Below are 19,933 nucleotides of genomic sequence, written 5' to 3' on the forward strand. Positions count from 1 at the left end.
AATCCTCTAATTACAACCTTAAGAGCAAATGATCCTCTGAAGAAGAATTTACATTAATTAAATGATTAGACCTCCATTAAATTATTAGTGGTTTTACTTTAGAATGCATTAGTAATATTGTGTAGCCTTCTTGGAGTCAAGTCTGCTGCAACGGTGGAACATAGAAGGGAATAAGTTTCTCAAACAGATCAGATCTTAATTTAATTATGTTAATCTGTACTGACAAAACGTCAGCTTTAACACTTCCCAGGTATCCATACGTAGATTTATTTGATTCATATATTTGCTGCTTGATGCTGTCTTATCTATTCTTTATCTAGTCTATTTATTTTTTCCATTAACTACACTCCCTTCACTTTGCATGCAATTAGTCAAATCTTGGAGCAGTTCACTACAAGCTACTTTGATAAATATGAAATTAAACATTCTGTCAATTTTTAGTGTATAATAATCAGCATGAACCTAAACAGCGGTATAGGTCGTCCATCATTGTTTGCATCGATTCTTTTCTCATCTTCGCGTCACATATTTGATGCATTCCATCATTAATATTTTTGTCCACAGGTAATTGGATCTTGGAGCGCTCAATAGATGGCGTGACCTTTGAACCTTGGCAGTACTACGCGATCACAGACACGGAGTGTCTGACGAGGTTCAACATAAATCCACGGACTGGACCGCCGTCCTACACCAGAGATGATGAAGTGATCTGCACGTCGTTTTATTCAAAGGTTCATCCGCTGGAGAACGGAGAGGTGAGGGTTTAAGTTGCAACACATTCGACAGCCACGTTCGTTGTTGATGGTCTTTCAGATTCTTTCCAAACGCCCACTTCCCGCTCAGGAGCCCAGGAAAATGAAATAATTTACACGTAAACACAAGGTCTTGTGACAAACAAATGGATGGTGAACTAGAAACAGTTGGGTCTTTAAGAACAGTCCCTACAAATGTGACTGAAAAAAATAAAGAAGAAACGGCCATTTGAACGTTGGAGCTCTGCAAACCAGATCAGCGAGAAACCAGCCCTGAAAGTTTCAGAAAATCACCTCCATGCCTGATGAGAAACCTGGAAAATCTGTACATTCACATTATTTTTGCAGTAACCTCTCCCTGCAGCATTGACTGTCAACTGGTATGACTGGGAAGGCGTGCAGACAAAAGTGAGCTTTTGCCTCTGGATTCCCCTGGAGGAGATAGTTGTATATTTTCTTAAAACATTAAGAAACTGATTTAAAAAAAACAAATCATGGTAAATTAAATCAAAAATCAAAATAGCTGTTGATGTGTGAGTATTATAAGCAAATAAAGTTGTAAAAAAAAAAAAAGAACAACAACTCTCACTAATAATTTTTTTTCCCAGCAGCCTGTTACCAGTGTCTGGTAGGGTGATGTTGGCCACGCAAATTGGCCAAATGTTTATCTTATTGGTTGAAATCATTAATAAAGGCGTGTAAACATCCAATAAAGCTGGTATGTTAATCAGCTATGAGATTCCCCCATACCCCCAGATTTACTCTGCAAACAAATGGAATTCAACATAAAAAAAAGAAAAAACATATTTGACTAGAAAGTGAAAATCAACATTTTCTCAGAATTTTTTTTTTTTGTACAATGTTCAGCCAATTGTGCAAGCTTCTATAGTAGCAACATATTCCTGGTGCATCACAAACAACTGCAAAGAACAGTCAAGAAAACATAGAGAATAATATATAATCATGAAGAAAAAAGGTCCGTGGCTATGACACATCAGCTAATTTGCTGTACTAGTGGCTAATTGGAGGTAATTACATGTGCTGAGAAGTGAATGAGGGGACGAGTGATGCTCTGGTGACGTGCATAACCATAAAACATTTTAATCAGTAACAGAAGTCTCGTCGTTTTTTTTTTTTTTTTYTTTTCTTTTTTTGCTAAGCTCAGACTCGCACAGCTTGAGTTTACCAGTGTTTACTGTGATGCCGCTTTGATCAGCTTTGTGTGATTGCATCCAGGATGAACAGAGGAGGAAGCCTGCAGTAACTGACATTAATGAAGAGAAAAAGGACTGCAAAACACACAAACATCTTCCCATGCACACAAATTCCGGGTGAAAACGAACCAGTCGCACATTCTCATGGCCTACAAAGCCTTCTAATTGTTGATGCTTTTTGTGAAAACCTGTGTGTGAGTACATTTTACGCGTGCTGGTGTGTGTGCACATTGTGTTTGTGCTGTTCGTGCTGTTCGTGCTTGTGTCCTGCGGGGGAGCGCTAGAGGGGGTGTGAGCTGGGAGATGTCAAGAGCTGCAAGTAACGACGGAGGTGTGTGTGTGTGCGTGTGCGTGCGTGTGTGTGTGTGTGTGTGTGCTGCCATGTGTGTTGAGTGGTGAGATGACATTGTGAATGTGTGCGATGCAGTGACACATCGCCTACGACTCATTATGGTTTCACTGTGATCAGACGGCTAGGGAGCTGTCAACCCCACACACACACACACACACGCACACACACACACACACACACATACACACACACGCACGCATATATATATAAAAATCATCTTCTACTTCCAAGTGTGCAGCTTACACCCATCAAGTGTTCCCCCTTGACACACACACACACACACACACATACTACACCCATCAAGTGTTCCCCCTTGACACACACTCACACGCACGCAGTCAGCTCTCTGTTAGACTTTTTTTTTTTTTTTTTTTTACAGATGCCAAATGTTGCTTTTGGCCACATTAACAAGACAGACAGATGGACAGACAGACAATTAGAGCCTCACCCTGCTTATAACATGGCTTCTTGTTGAGTATTGGTTATCTGTGATAGAAACTATAGCAAAATCACCATTTTAAATATACTGTAGGTCATGTCAACAATATATGGTTTTGGTTTCCTAATCTGTGCTGTCCTGAAATTCCATTGTTGTGAGTTGCTGTGTTTTAGGAAAATTTGGTTTCAAAGGTAACATATTAAAACAAAAAAAAAGAAGTGAAGATTTTTGAACCACCCATCTTACAACTGTTGTTTAAAATGGTCTATATCTTCAAGGCTAAAATGAATATTTTATATTTATATTGCAGTTTGTCAAAATTATATGTTTGTATAAAAATTGGTCAGCATATATTTTACTTCATGTCCACTTTTGTGGGCACTTTTCTCAGAATCTTTTTCTTTTTATTACAACTTGCCTGCACTCATTTAAATTGAACTCTATTCTGTAGTATACATTTGTCAATTGTGAACTTACTTATTTTATTTTGCTTAGTTAAATAAAACTAATAAKTTTCAGATTTCTGTAGTTTTTGTTGAGCTGATTTTAGTGCTTTTTTAATATATAGACCATGCAGAGCATGGAATATGCAAAGAAACAAAGTTCAACTGGATTATTCAATGCACGCTTCATTTATGTTGTCGCAAACAATGTTCGGTCAATTGTGCAAGTTGTCTGTTGGACCTGCATTGAATTGCAAACAAATGCTGGTATTCAAAATTAGTTTTCTATACTTGGACTCCTAAAGTTTGGCTAAGCTCAGAGAAACTTTCCTCTTTGCACAAGAATTTTACAAACAGTTTGCTGACTCTGTTCACATCATATCCAGGCAGTGAAGGTCAAAAATTCAGCTGCAGATATGTTAACCTAAGAGGAGGAGGATAACTTTTAAAATATTTAAAGACAAGTGGATAGGAACAGTGTGAGGGAATAAAACAAACTGATATATCTGACCAGTATATGGGGCACACAAATTCTCATTTAAGTTAGATATTTGAGACGTGTTCTCTTTCTGATTTTGACGTTTGTTTATGATGGCACTGTGGGGGTTTATTGTGGGTTCTTGGCAGCATGTCTTCAATTAGCTCCATATAAGCCTGTACTTCTGTCTATAGATCCACACGTCTCTGATCAATGGGCGACCCAGTGCAGATAACCCCTCTCCCACCCTGCTAAACTTCACCTCTGCCCGCTACATCAGGCTGGTGTTCCAGCGAATACGAACGCTGAACGCTGACCTCATGACTCTGACACTTAGTGACCCCAGAGACATCGATCCCATTGTGACAAGACGGGTGAGCCTCAAAAGCACAGCGACATTTTTGTTTTGTAGCTTTTTTTTTTTGTTTGCCTCCAATTACTGTAAAATTTAAGATACAGAATCACCTTTTTTTTTTTTTTGAGAAAAAATATTCTAGGAAACATTTATTTGTTTTTAGCAGATAAACGCTCAACCCTTTATCTTTAAGACCAGTGTACTTTTAACATAACATGTTTCCCTTTCTCTTGCCAGTACTATTATTCCATTAAGGACATCTCGGTTGGAGGAATGTGCATCTGTTATGGCCACGCCAAAGCCTGTCCACTCAACCCTGCTACGAAGGTACAGCACTCCGCTCTCTACTTCTAAGTCCAGTTAACAATACCATGAAGGTAATGGAGCACTTCTATAGTACTAAACGAGAGCAAAGAGAACCCCGAGGCTGCAGCGTTTTTATGACCTCATATCAAACTTTTGAGTTTATGTGTCTAGCTGCCTTCAGGGACTCAGGTGACACTGCGGAGGGTTGTCTCTCATGTCACTTCAAACACAGGTGTGTTTGATACCAGACATCTGATCTTTCTTTCTCTTTCTCTTTCTCTCTGACCACATACACTCACACACATAAGCTTAATCGTGTGTGATTTTCAGATGTCCTGAGGCTTAAATACGCTGTGTAACTCAGATGTGACACCGGTGTCTGGTCCCTCTGCGATGATCTCAGTGAAAAGAAGTGATATCAGTAAAGTGTGTTGAGCTCCAGTTTCCTACTTTCTTTTCTCTTTCCAGCCTTAAAGGTTATCTTGCAGAAGTGTTTAAACCGAGTAGCACTGTCAGATTGAGCCACACTGATGCTGGTCTTTAGTTTATTTTTTTAGCTGTTAAGTTGTTTGTTTGGCCTGAAAGTGGCGTATTTACATTAGCTTGCAAAAGTATTCAGCCCCCTGAATTTTTTATTAGGATTTTATAACATAGACCAACATTTTAAACACTTGAAATGCAACTAAATTGCAACAATTATCAAACTGCTGCTGGTGAAATAATATAGCATATTAATTGTAATTATAGTACTGTGGTCTGTTACAATGTTTTGCATCTAAGAACATAGCTCAGCATGTTAATATTTAGTCACATATTTTATGTATTTGTGGCAAATGACTTTTTAGCAAATCATTTAAAAAAACATCATGCACTTTCTTGAGCCAATCTATCTGATGTAGAGCTGTTTTGCCAGAAAGAATCAGCAATGCATGAATTTGAGATAAAGTATTTAAGTTTACATTTGTGACTTGACAAACATGAGAACTTTCTCTGATGTTGCTTGAATGTAAGAAGAATACGTATTTTAATACCTTAACATAGCTTACTACCAGTATTTGTCTGGATTGTTTCCACATTATTCTTAACTTTGTGAAAATCAGACCCGCCTCGTTTTTTTGTTGTTTTTTTTTTACACAACTTCAAACAACTAATGCAGGACATTTTGGGTAAGCACATAATGGAGCTGTAATTTCTCGAATGTCTCAGATGAAAGCTCGGCACAATGGCCGCCAAATGTTTTCTGTTTCAAATAAAAGGGGGAAATTCGCCACTGCCAACAAATCCAAACTTGGCTTTCGCCTTTGCTACTGCACCACAACTCCTCCCAGTTAAATCTAACACCCTCACAGAATAACCCAATTCACAGAAAATCCTCCGCTGAATTGCTGAACCTTGGAATTGGCCAGCCTCCTGTTACATTCTGCTTTTCACTGGCCATGTTTTAGCTTAAATTTTATTTCTCTCATGGGGGAATAATAGAAAACCAATTTTCTATTTGCTGGCGAGCTGGCAAATTTTTTTAGTGCAACTCGCTCTCCTGTGGATACAATGTTGTTTGTTAGGCTTTTAACAGGTCAGTCTTGTTGTGATTCACTATGTGGAGCTGTCTTTTTTTTTTTTTTTTTTTTTTTTTTTTTTAGATATGTGGGACTATTTTTAAGGAAAAATAGCTTGTCCTCAATCTGATCTGTTATTGCCAAAAAATTGTAAGATCTATCTTCAGACGGTTAATAATGGGAGAAAAGTCATTTCATTTGAGACATTTGTATTTGTCATTTTTTTAGTCAGAGTGACAACAAAAAACACTGAAATAGTCGTGATCAAAACATGACGTAAAACAGAAATGTCCAGAGTCGATCTTCAAGGCCCGATAGCCCGCTAGACGTTTTGAAAACCTTCGTAACCATGGTTATTAAAGCCGCTGTTGATCCTTTTGGCATCGTCCTGCATGTTTTATATGTTTCCCTGCTTAAGCACAACTTTCTTCAGGTGATTGCTGATCAGTGACTGCGATGCTAAACTGCAATCATCTGAATCAGGTGTGTTAAAGATGTGCTGGGGGATGTAACTTAAAGACCAATACTCTGTTGCACTTTGTCCTTCCGTTTAACTTTCCAAGTTGATGGCTACAGGCCAGTGGAAGAACACTAAAGCAGAAAAAAATGTTCAATAAAAACTAAATTCACGCTTGAATTATGTATATTTTTCTGTTAACTTGGCAACCCTATTTGACTTACCGATTTGGATTTAGTGAGCTTGTTCATTTGATTGATATGCCTTTCAGACAATCAACATGCCACTTCTCTGGTGAAGAAGTGGCATGAGTGGTATTTCAGACTGTGCCCATTCCTTCTGTTCAAATTTTGCAGCCATCTTCTCATAATCAGCTTCCAGCCTGCAGAGGACTAATAAATCCAAACAGCTTCAACATCTGTAAAACACACAGCGACTGTGTTTGCATTTGTGTATCTCTGTAGAAGTTCAGCTGTGAATGTGAGCACAACACATGCGGGGAGAGCTGCGATCACTGTTGCCCGGGTTACCACCAGCAGCCATGGATGGCGGGAACCTTCCTCACTCGACACGTCTGTGAGAGTAAGGAAAAAATTCATATTTTATTTTCTCGTGTGCACGTTTGGGTTATACGTTCATCCATAACATGTCACCCGGTGTGGAAACAAAGTCACTCGTGTTATGCTACATAATGTTTCCTTTAACCATATTGAACCATATGAACCAAATACCCTGATGTACTTCAACCTTACATTTGACTAACCTGAAATTACTCTAAAAGAGTGTTCAGCGCTGACTCCATCCAGCCGGCTGGAATTGGACTTTGGGTTATATTAGACTATCAAAAGTCACCCCTGCATCCTTGCTCAACAGCCATAAAGGGACAATGTCGGAAACCATGATCATAAAACAAATTACAACATGTAATCTTACTTTTATTTTACACAGGCAAAGTTGTAATCAGTTTCCGTGCCTTGATACTGACATAACGTCGCTTCTGTGAAGAAGCCTGTAACTGGAGCAAGCACTGCAGAATCAATCGTTAAAGGTGGAGCAGGGCCAGAATGTTTAATTGCTAAACTATCAATTAAAAAAAATTACAGCGCCACGCAAAAAATATGAATGCATCTTGGGCTTGTTCATATTTTGTCACATAACAACCACAAGCTGCATTACTTTTTATTGGGACTTTTTGTGATGTATCAGTTTTATCCTCCCTATAATGCAGTTCATTCAAGTCCAGCTTATTATGCCATTGGTACAAAGTCATCCAAGCAACCTTAGCCAGCGGCATTAAATCAATAACTTTTCAGCAAATTCTCATTTCACAACAGAACAACATACTTTTAACCTCAAGCAAGTCTGAGAAATTGAAATTTATCTTGAAGAACTCAGTCCGCCTAATCCATCCACTATTAGAAGCCGAGGCGTCGTTGTATCTACTTTAATTTAAAGTCAATTCTCAGGCTGTGCATCATTTTTTGAGATAATGGGGATCTTACAAGGTGAGAGACCCTTTTATAAAATTTAGCAGATTATAACTTTTCAATGCAAGCTCAAGGAATTGTTGCTTCTTTTTAAATTGGACTGGAAGGATCAGAGGATCTGCTGAGGAGGTTGAGGTCTTGTGGAGTGCAAGGGGCTCTCCTGAGGAGCTTTCTTTGACTCCATGGTGGCATCAGCCATCTTCTATGCTATGCTATGTAGCATGATTTCTACAGCTGAAAAGAAGGGGTTAGATAAGCCAATCAGGAAGGCTCCTTCAGCCCATGCAGGTGGTGGGAGACAGAAGAGCTGTTGGACAATGTCTCCCACTCAGTTCATGAAGCGGTCGTTGCTGAACTGAGAGCTCCTTCAGCGATAGATGCCTGCATCCTAAGCACACAAAGATACTGCAGATTTTTCCTTTGTAAGATTGTATAACAGTCGCTGCTCCCTTCAAACTCAAGTCTTTATAAGTCTGCTTTTATTTGCACATCCCTGTTCTCTCACTTTATGTAAACAGTCTGTTTTTTATACACGTATATACTCTGTGCACATCTTGAACACTTTTATCTCTACATTAACCTACTCAGCTGCACATTACTTTTAATCTAAGCATTCTACTTTTAAATAGCTGCACAGTATAATTTTTCTTAGGTTGTAAATTTGTCCTTACTGTACAGTTTATTTTTGTTTTAATAGATTTCTTTTGTCCATTTGTGTGAATATCCATGTCCCCACTTATTTTGCTGTGACACCTGAATGTCCCCACTTTGGGTTAATAAAGGACGTTTTACTTCTATTATTGTTACTCATGAACCTTTTGGGATTAAAAAGTGGAAAATATGCATACATTGTGCTGTATTTATTTATTTTTTTTACTTTATGTGTTTTCAGAGTGCAACTGCAATAATAAGGCAGAGGAGTGCTATTTTAATCAGACCGTGGCTGACCTGTCCCTAAGCCTCGACACTCACAGTCAGTACCGAGGCGGTGGCGTCTGTATTGGTTGCCGTGACAACACAGCTGGAATCAACTGTCAAAGCTGCGTTCCTGGTTACTACAGACCTAGAGAGGTGTGTGGGACAGATACAGATGTTTTACAGCAGTTTACTGGTATTATTCCAGTTAAAGATGGTCTTCTTTGCCGTCCAGTTGGGTGCAGATGAAGAGGACCCCTGTGTCCCTTGCTCTTGTGATCCACATGGTTCTATCAGTCAGACTTGTGTTGCAGATGAAAGCCAAGCTTCGCCCGGTACGCAAGTGTCTTTTTCTTCTTTTTGGTCTGAGAAATTTAGAGCACACACAATTCACAGTTTTAATTGAGCTGAAAGTGAGACTTGGATCTGAATGTAATGTTTTGTTAGTCCAACTTGATGTCCTGTGGGATTTATATCACTGAATATCTTGTTATAGAAATGGCTTTGACGAAGCCAGACTATTTATATTAAGAGGTAATTTTGCTCCTTTGAGTATTTTCATTGTTTTATATCACAGAAGTAGATCTATTTTAGCTTCTGTTTCCTGCTTTTTTTTTTTGTCCTGCTTGCTCATCGTGTCTTCTAAGATGTGTGTCCCTTTGTATGCGTTTGATTGGCAGGTCAGCCAGCAGGGTCATGCTGGTGTAAGGAAGGTTTCGGGGGTCTGCGATGCGACAGGTGAGAGACCCACATACTCACAAACTGAAAGACACAGAAATGTAGTGACAGGTGAGCAGAGCCTTTCAGCTCCTGTCTGCTCAAATTATTGTTTGAAAGTTGCCAGAAAGCCATTAAGATCTGAGAATATGATATCACACTGTGAACGTATATTAGGTATGAAAGTCGCATAATAAATGATCATGTATACCCATGAGATATGTGGCTCTGCATCCTGATAATTGAATGTTTCAAAAAAATTCATATTGACTATTACACTTTATTCTTAAGCCATATTACAGCCAATAATTAAAATAATCACATAATTAAAAAAGTAATTTTCAAAATCTATGAATTTATCCATTGAGGTATATCATGTTATTTTATTCGCCTTTACCAAGTTAACGTTTTTCATATTTAAATACTAGTTTTTGAATAAAAATGTAACCTAAATGCAACAGACATTTAAAAATAATAATAAACTAAATGTTCTAAAAACATACAAAGACATGTACATAATTTCTGTCTTTGAGGAAATTAGTAATTCATTGCAAGCTAATTTAAAAAGAATTTTATACACTTATTTTTAAAAGCAGAGACCAAACAAATGAAATAGAGACCTGAAATTTGCCATGTTGGTGTTGGAATGCATGTTTTTCCAGGTGAAAAGAAAATCATGGCCCTCTTTTTTTTGTGGAATTAGAGAATATTTTCCAGATTTCACAAGCTGTTTTTGGAGCCGTTTAATATGACAGTTGAAAAATAAATCCTGTTCAAAAACAATTCCAAGGTTTTTTTTTTCACAGTTATGTGAATTTAATCAGCAATTTAATCAAAGGTGACTATTTGACTACATAGTGATTCAGAGATTTTTAGGATGAAAACAATTACTATTTCAGTTTAACTTAATTTTGTCTTATTTGTCTTCAACACATCTTTACTTTCCACTGATTACATCCTTTAGGATCCATATACATAAATTAAAACTGCATCTAGTGAAGAATTATAGTTTATGCTGGGAATGTTTGAAGATGCATAAGTAACTTTTCTGAACATGAATCTCAAAAATATGATAAATCCTGCTCTACGACCTCGATCGTGTTTATTATGCTAAAGTCTTTGCATTACTTTGTAGTCAATACTGTGAAAAGCTACACTGAGGTATAACCACATTAGCATGGCCAAAGTAGTTGTGTTGTTAAAATCTAATAGTTAAATTGTTGCTTTCTATACTCTTCTGCTGTATTAATTCAATAAACTTGCGTGTTGTTAAATTTCATACAGTTTTCATACAGATATTCCAAAATAATCCAATTTAGCAGTAATATCTTTAGGATGCAACACATTTTTAAAGTCTCATCTCTTAAGGGAGGCTGGTTACACTTTGTCCAATTTCACTTTGTTATTGTTTTGTGACATTTTCCATACATGCCGTGTCACAAGTTTGACGTATTTAATAAATCACGGGCAGACAAAAGTATTTGCCGGGTTTACGACGACAACCGATAATTTGACAATTTTATGGTGGTTTTCTTTATTGTTGTTCAATTCATTTGTCTCCAGATGCGCTGTTGGCTATAAAGACTACCCAACCTGTGAGCGCTGTAATTGCAGAGTGGAAGGAAGCGTCAACGCTGACCCATGTGTAACACCGTGTATATGCAAGGTTGGAGACAGACTCACACACACCCTAACACACACACACATTCACACTCATTATGCCAAGTACTTTGCGTTAACCTTTCTAGCCTTGTCATCATTATTTTCAGCACATTAACACTGCAGTGGCGTGCCTTTTGCCCATATCTGAGAACAGCTCATAAACTCTGTTCCATGTACTTCTTTTCTGTGTGCAGGAAAATGTTGAAGGAGAGAACTGTGATCGGTGTAAACTTGGTTTCTACAATCTGCAACAAGATAATCGACGTGGCTGTGAGAAGTGTTTCTGTATGGGTATCGCAAGCCAGTGCTCTTCTTCAACATGGAACTTTGAGAATGTAAGCAATTTTTACATGTTCACATCCTTCTTTGTTTAATGGATGAAGAATATGATGAAACGGCCTCAAACAAGGAGCTAGCAACAAGTCTCTTCCTTACATAAAAAGCAGTAGAAGGGTCTCTCCTGTAAACAAACAAACAAAACAAAAAAAAAAGCACACCTCAAAAGTTACCTTTGTCCCAAAAAAGTCTTTGCAGAATGGTGTTGTGCCACTTTTAAAAAATGCATCACTTGAGTGGAAATTATTTTGAAAAAAGCAATTTTTCAATGTGCTCACATTTGTCTAAGTTTGTTTAAAATTAAAAAATTACATTTTTGAATATATTGTGTTCAAAATACTTTTAATGTTTGGGTGAAGTATAAAAATGAAAAAAAAAACTGGTGAGGTGTTTTATTCTGGCTATCTAGAAGCATTTTTATTTTATATACAAATGTGACGGGGTTCTCTTATGACTTGGACAAAATCAGACAAACAGAAGTACCTTCAATGAAAGAGTCCATCATCTTCCATGTGACTTGTCAGGAGTCTAGCCACAGACTGACTCCCTGTGGCGCAGGGCCCTGTTTTTAAAGCCACAGGCTCCGCCCACAGAAAGAGCAAACAAAAACAATTACTTCTAACTCAAGTAAACTCTTAAAAGTATACAAAATAATAATAATGATAATAAAGAGAAAAAAATAAATAAACTTGTAATCAAAAATACAATAATCAATTTAATAGAAAACACTCAATTTGCTCCGATGACGTCACTACGTCATCACATGACTCCCTCCCAGTGCGGCACAATCCGGAAATAATCCTGCTTGAAAACAAAACCGGGAAAATGTTTGGAACTGAAAACAGGTTAGGATGGATATGCTAACTGAAGCAGGAACACCGCGTGTGCACCCACAATGAACTGGGTCAGTTTAAACTGCAACGAAGTAAGTTAGCGATTGTGTATGTTTTTGTGTATGTGTGTGCGGGTGTGCTCGCATGTTGACACGGACTCATAATTAAGTCCCGGCTCGTGACGGTTCCTCCGTCACAACATAATTAGACACAAAAGACAGTTTTTTTTGTTGTTGTTTTTTTTTTTTTTTTTACTAATGAAACTTTGCATATTAAAGTTGAGGTGCAGAGATGATCACTCTTCTTGGTCCATTTGTGGGAGTCAATTCCCAAAGCAAAGATTAAATTGCAGCTGACGTAATAGCATTTACCGAAAACATGGATGGACATTTTCCAAAACTCCGAGAAGATTGCATCTCGCTGTCAAACACAGCAGTAGATCGTAAATCAAGGCCAATAGATGGGCAGAATGTGGACCTGACGGTTCAAAAGGCCGCCGACATTTTGTAGTGCCTAATTAAAAAGTCAGATTGGAAAATGATTTGTTTTTGTTTTGTCAAAAGCATTTAAGCATATGTGTACTTGCAATTCCCCTTTCTCCAAGCACAAGACCTGCTTGTCCCGGCATATTCCAGACTGAGCTAGAAGCACAGATCTTGCTCAGAGTTGGAGTCAGAATCATGTTTCTGATGTGGTTAAGTAAAACTGAAAAATCATTATCTGTGATTGTTCCAACGGTAACAGCAAACCAATCTATAAATTAACTAGAGAGCTGTTTTCAAACTCAATTGATTAGTGTATTAATAATAGATATTTTAACATAAAATGCATGGCTTCATTCAACATTTACAGTATTGGCACATGAACATGCTGTTTGGGGAATTGTTTGCAAGCAATGATGTGTAGGGTTGAGGTCAACCAGGGTCAACCCTAACTTTGTTGTCAGCAATGATACAATACTTACCCTAGTGACAACAAAACAAACCCAGAATTGGAGGAATAAGACTCAGAATTGTTAACTCTGTTAAGATTTCCAGATTCTGTGGAATTCAAGGTCTAAGAGAAAGAATCAGTCATTAGAGAACAGCAAAAAAAAAAAAAAAAAGGGGGGGAAGTAGGGTGCAAGTGAAAGGCAAGGTGAAGTGCAAAAAATGTTGTGGAAAGAGTTTAGAGAGGTAAGACAAGAAGACAAGTCTGGGAAGGAGAAGACAAGAGGCAGCAGGGAGGAGAGGGGTGAAGCAAGAGCAAAAGAGTTTTAACTGACAGGTGGGGTGGGACAGAGGGAAGAGGAGATGCTGACAGGATGACAGCTCTGATTTAGATACTGATAGTGAGTGTGTGTGTGCATGTGTGTGTGCCTGTGAGTGTGATCGAAAGGGGAAGCCAAGGTTAGGTTAATTGTAAAGATACGTGTGTGTTTGACTGGCTCTGGCACTCACAGAGATGCACCCCCCACACACACACACACACACACAGAGATGCACACCATCAGTCAAGGGCTTGGGGGAAGAAGAAAAAAAAAACCTCTTTCAAGGTGTCAGTTTGTAGCTGACATGTGACAGATGTACAAAACAAATAAAGGTGTTTCTTATTTATAGCGTGCATTGTGCAAATGTGCATTAAACTGACACGAACAAATGGAATATATTTTTGCAGTATTGACATTCTTGTCGCAGTTTGTTTTACGTCGGGCTGCGGGAACGGAACTCGGATGATACGAGAGCCAATCTAGTTGAACATTCACTGCGCTGTCAGTTACAGTTGTATGGAGCATCAAATTAAGACCATCCACTGGGCTTTATAATTAAGCTCAAGGGATTAAAAAGCCTGGCTGCACTCTACACGACTTAAATATGCTTTCAGCTGAATGCCACTGATCAGGTGACAACAAGGAACTTACTTCTACTGAAGTACGAGGGTCAGATCTTTTTAAAAAGCAAAAATATATTCCTAATTACTGCGGGGATATTATCAAATGTTAATATCTGCTTTATTTTTGGTGCACTAACAGAGGTTGCATTATATCTTGTATGTCGTTTGAGTCACCTGGCAAAATAGAGAAGTATTTAGTGTGACATGGAGTTTAATTAACACATCATTTTAACATTTAAGCATAAACTGGATGAAACATTTTATTGTAAATGTACAGCTGATCATCATGCTGTCTGGTGACGCTGCTGGAGGCTTCCAACGATAAATACTTGAAATTGAAAGCTGACCTCTTTGTAAAACCTCGACTTGGAAGGAAAGGGTGCAATCCAGCAAAAACTCTCTCACAAAATAAGCCCTTTCACGAAAATGACTTCAATTATACTCAGCAATTAGAGTAAAAGAGTTGTCTGTAGAATAAAGTAACTGACCTCTTTCTCTTCTGTATGTGTTTGCTCTGTTTTCAGGTGAGCACTCTTGCTGGCTGGCATCCAGTTGGAGAGACAGGAGGGAGGGTGTGGTCTGTTCACAGAGAGACGCCTTCATATCTGACCATCAGACACTCGGATGTTGTGAACGATCTTGGCTCCGCCTACTACTGGAACGCACCTGAGATATATCTTGGAAACAAGGTTAGACACTGTTTTCCTGTACTACTGCATACCTTCTGTGTTGCTAATGATGTTCGTGTTGTGAACTTGTTTTCGCTGCCGTGTTGTTTTGCAGAATTAACAATGCTGCTCCAGTCTGTCTTGTTATCTTTGAACCATCTGTAAAAAGATTTCCCAAATAATGTTATTATATTGTTCAACTAGACCAGGCACACACTCTCGATATGAGTGTGCGCTCCTCTGTCACATCAGCATCGTGTTTTGTTTGAGTAACTTTTGCTTAAAAACATTCCTTAGCAATTAAGGTTACGCTCTCATCGTTTTACAAATGGATAATGAAAACAACAGTGAAAACATGTAAATGCTCCAACGATGCTGGATCATTAGCCTTGAATGCGTAAACACATCCAATTTGTGGTCTCAAAATAATGCCTCCTGGGTGGATATCTGGTGAGAATACCCCCCGCTGGGACGCTCACCTCCCTCCCAGGCCTTCTTCTCTGGATCAGCTTCTGCTAATGTCGACCGTTTGATTTTGCGCCGGGGTTTTTCTCTGGGTGCGATTGGACTTTTATCACTCCAGCTGGTAAATAGCTGCAGTCCATGTTTCTGAAGTTGTTGGCCTACTACTACAACAACAGACCGACTGTGATGTTTGTGCGTCGTGGCTTAGAGGGATCTACCGCTGAATTTCATTACATTGCGCCCTGCAGGCCTGGCTTGTCATCTCACTTCTTTGTCTAAGCGTCGATTCCTCCCTCCCCCTAACCATCCCTCCATCCCAGCCTCTTTTCATTGGCCCTGCTCCTCTAACTCTCACTCCATCTCTCCAGGACTCCCATTTTTCACCTTGCTGTTCCTAAATCACCTCCCTCCACCCCCTTCCCCACCTCGGCTCTCTTGTCTGCCTCTTTCTCTATCTCTCTCACTTGCTTTGTGTCTCACGGGATAAACAGTGTTTCGCCTGTTGAACTCGATAATCAACTGTTTTTCTCTTAGCGCCCGCACACATGCAGACGGCGAACGCGCAGCCACACACAGTTACGCTCGCACAGACTCCCAGGTCTACATAAGTCAGATAATGATGTGTTTTGGAGGCATTAGGGATGGCGGAGCAGAACCGCATGCCTCCAAACATGGGAAACAAACAAATTGCCATAGTGTGTGTGTGTGTATTTGCGTGTATGCATCCGTGTGCGCGCAATCGCTGGAAGCGCTGTATGCTCGTACTGTATGAAAAAGCAATTCTTTGCTCCATTCTGATTGCGTTACAGAGATGGATGCTCTTTGACTTGATGCGACTCTTTCACACGCAGTGGAACGTCATTTTAGTGTGTGTCATTGGAAGTGACAAGCTGTGCTTGTTATAACAAGCCAGCAGTTGATGTAAAAGAAAGTAAATGTGTGTGTGATAATGTTCTGCATGGTCTCCAGCTTTATTAATGCAGTGAATGCTCCTGCTCTGTGGCTGCTCGTCCGACCAGAAGCATTTCCCACTCATGCTCGCCGAGCATTTTATTGCCAATGTTGGCCCAAGGACCGCTCATCCACAAAGATGGTCGTTCTCATCTTTAAAGAGCTCGCTGTTAAAAGAATATCCATGCAAGGTTTAGAGTTTGTTTGACAGCAGCGAGGCCATAAGCGGAGTTCAATTTAGAAAGTCAAAAATAACTGTAAGATGTTATAAAATGAGAGGTAGCATCCTTTATTTTTTTGCTACGTTTCTACTTTCTCTGCCTAGCTTTATTTCTTTTAATGATCTATTCAGATATGTGCATGCGTTCCCACATATTTGATTAAATGTCTCCTTGCAAAATGTAACTTGATAACACATAACACATTCATGAAAACGTCTTGCCTAATTTTGACTGGAAATCTTCCCAAACAAGCTCTACCAATTCTGCTGAGTCAACAAATATCCAGGAAGAAATTTAACCAAAAAAATGTTCGATAGCGAAACATCAAATGTGCTAGAGGTGCAACTTGCAAAGGGATATTAAATCAAGTCTGACAATAAAATCTAATTCATAAGCCCATGTCTTTAAATCTGCATAATATATTGAAACTTTCTGTAACCTTAGAGGAAAATGTATTTTTAATCTACAGATTTCATAGTCATTATAGAACAAATGCTTCACGTCAGGAGAGTGTAATTCTGTTTCTAAGTGCCTGGGCCCAAAGTAAATAGGATAATACTAGTACACAATTTACAGCAGCCTTCAGCAGCTGTCAAATTCCAACTTTTCTGCATCCATCATATTTGGCGATTTAAAACCCGACTCGTGGTCAAGACAGATGAAAACTTCAGAGACACTGAATCCTCATCATTTGGAGAAACAGAGTGCCAGAGTCAGGCAGAAACGGAGTACTGGAAGGTTGAAAAATAGAGATAAAGTGGTGATGGATGGACACAGACGGAGGAGAAATACTCTTTCCTGTCACATGATGAAAAAACACAATGTGCTGGAACTCGTGTCCAAACACACAACTCGGCTTGCAATTCATTTTCTCCAAACTTTTCTTCTGGATTGCATTTGTTTTGCTGTTAAGCTTCATGAGTGAAGCTAAATATGGTTCACGTTAAAATATCTAATGTGCAAGATGCATCATAGCTTTTACTAAGCTGCAGAGTTGTAATCTTTTAAAGAAATGGAATAAACATAAACAATATAAGAACAGTTTTTTATGAAGTAACTCATCTGTCCTGGATTGCATAAGATAATTAGATTTATATATTTTTTCTTCATTCATTTTTAGTTGCATATGTTAAAAAAGTACCATTTAAAACTGCAACATTTTAATGATGATTATTTTTAAACTAGTAAGAATTTTAAAGATAAAAAAGGCTCGGTTGAAAATCTATCAGTCAGCTTTTGACTTAGGGTAAAGTTTAAAAATGTAAAAGGTCATCCTTCTTTCATTGTTCTGGCCATAGAGGTTTTATCCCCAGAAGAATTTGTCATTTCTAGGTAGGGAGCTAAATTTTGGAAGAGGTTCCTCTTCTTGATCAGCAGCCTCTCAGTCCACGGTTACATACATGCATACATAAACACATAACTCAGCGGCAAAGTTTTTTTTGTATGCTTCTTCAAGTAAGATTCACAACACGCTTCTGCAACTGACTTTCAAGACCCAGTGATCCGTGGGAGTGCAGAACAATAATTGATTGGCTCTAAGACAACACTGGGAGCAAATAAAGTGAGCTGCTCTTAGTCTTCAATTGAAATGAGATGTGCATACTGAGTTACAGTTCCTCTAACCTTCTCTCATCTGCCTCCTGCAAGAATGATCGTGCTGTAGTCCTGCGCACACCCACTTCAAAGTGCGACATTGTTTTTAAGCTTGTTTTTTAAGTTGCACCATCTGCATCACTTGACGCTGCATAAAACGTCACAGTCAATACAAAGTTTATATAACGTTCGCAAAGTGAGCACCACCAAAAGTATTTTTGAATAATTTATCCAACCAAGCAAACTACCAGATAAAAATAAAACCACCTCCTCATGATTTTATAGATCTGACATGTTCATATGTTAATGTACTTTCAGAAGGAAAACGTAGCTTCTCTTGCAATCATCCATCAATAATCAAACTTACATTTGCAAAGTCCTAAACCAGTCAAAACTGGCTGCAGATTTTTCTTTTAGTGACTTTACAAAAGAAAGTCACTAAAGGATAAAATTGGCAGAATGTGTGTGAAAAGAAAACAGGCTCATAATCAAACTTACAGCTGCAGGATGGTGAACTATAAAGTACGGTAGTTGGGTTGAGTCTCTAAAGGATTCATGAAAATGGTTGAGATTTTTCTTTAACATGAAGATGTAAGTTGTGCACTTCTTAGTAAAGTCAGATATATATAAATTATTCTTTTAAAAGGGAAAAAAGTAAGATTTGGGAATGGCATGTTCAGTTCCCTGATGTGAATCCAATAGAAAATGTATGGGAACTGAATATCAAGGTGCAAACATGAGAACATCAGGACCGTTCTTCTAAACAATTTGAATCAGAATCGTTTGGAAGAAAGGGTCAAAATCACACATGTAATAGATTCAACTATGTTTTGTCTTTTCCAAATGGACTAATTTATCGAGGACCAAACCACCTCAAGAACAATGTTGGAGGCAAAAGTCTAGTTTGTGCTTTAATTTTTCATAAAATTAAATGATTTACCCTAATGTGAGTCAAAGATGTAACTGTTATGGACAGTAAAATTACATTTTGCCCCACATTTTTTAACTGCAGGTTATCCTTACTGCCTTATTCTCCCCATGGCATCAATCTGAAGCATGAATCTGACCTTTTCAGAATACCAACTCTAAAATGAGGATGGAGTCATACTTTGTAGGTCATTAAACTTTTGACTCGGTTATGTAAAGTTATGGAAAAGTTATATTGCATCAAGGCTCTGCTGGGAACCCCGGAGGAATAGTGAGGTGGATAGTGACTCATTTTTTACTCCTCCTCTCACTTTCCATGTCAAACCCACTCCTTGGCATAGGCAGTAAATTAAATATCAAACGTTTGTTTTTCTAGCACCTTCCAAGCAATTTTTTTCTTCTTCCTTATTTAAGATAATTTTGGAAAGATACATTTTTGCTCTACAGAGTCCCTGTAGCTTAATGTGGTAAAACATCTATTTCACTATTTTATTTTTTGTTACTGGCAATCTTTGTGTTGTGATTACTTTTCTCCCTTCCTCCCACATATTGCATCAGAATAAGCTGTTACTCATAGCCAGTAATAAAGGAGTCACTTTAATGAAAATTGAGTCAGACTCTTTGTTACAGTTTGAACAGTGTGGATTATGACTTCCTTTTCTCCTGACCACTAGTAGAGTTAATAACAGGCCTATCTTACTCACAGGGGAGCATCTAACCAATGTCTGTTACAGCAAAAGTGTTGATTCTACGATCGTTTTTACTACCCATAATTCCGTTCTCTCTACAGATAAGTTTTCTCTCCTGCTGTGCTTTTTTTTTTTTTTTTTTTAATTATTGGTTTGTCTTTTCCTCAATTTCCTTTCTTTATTTCTTCTCCAAGGGTGAAATTGGGCACTCATGTTGCTATGAAAAAGCTTCGATTGTTGACCGG

At 38.4% G+C, this 19,933-nt stretch overlaps 1 protein-coding gene across 1 annotated transcript in view; it reads left to right on the forward strand.

Annotated features, from left to right (window-relative positions):
- Positions 1 to 19,933, forward strand: part of lama2 (laminin, alpha 2) — a 154,763-nt gene that overhangs the window by 46,886 nt on the left and 87,944 nt on the right. Inside the window, exons 5-14 of the mRNA XM_008397932.2 lie at positions 565 to 755; positions 3,873 to 4,052; positions 4,271 to 4,360; positions 6,817 to 6,934; positions 8,732 to 8,910; positions 8,990 to 9,089; positions 9,435 to 9,492; positions 11,035 to 11,137; positions 11,328 to 11,468; positions 14,699 to 14,863. Of these exons, the coding sequence (XP_008396154.1) occupies positions 565 to 755; positions 3,873 to 4,052; positions 4,271 to 4,360; positions 6,817 to 6,934; positions 8,732 to 8,910; positions 8,990 to 9,089; positions 9,435 to 9,492; positions 11,035 to 11,137; positions 11,328 to 11,468; positions 14,699 to 14,863 (1,325 nt within the window). The remainder of the gene's footprint in view (positions 1 to 564; positions 756 to 3,872; positions 4,053 to 4,270; positions 4,361 to 6,816; positions 6,935 to 8,731; positions 8,911 to 8,989; positions 9,090 to 9,434; positions 9,493 to 11,034; positions 11,138 to 11,327; positions 11,469 to 14,698; positions 14,864 to 19,933) is intronic.

Source organism: Poecilia reticulata, linkage group LG21 (assembly GCF_000633615.1).
Source record: "Poecilia reticulata strain Guanapo linkage group LG21, Guppy_female_1.0+MT, whole genome shotgun sequence".
NCBI classification, from domain to species: domain Eukaryota; kingdom Metazoa; phylum Chordata; class Actinopteri; order Cyprinodontiformes; family Poeciliidae; genus Poecilia; species Poecilia reticulata.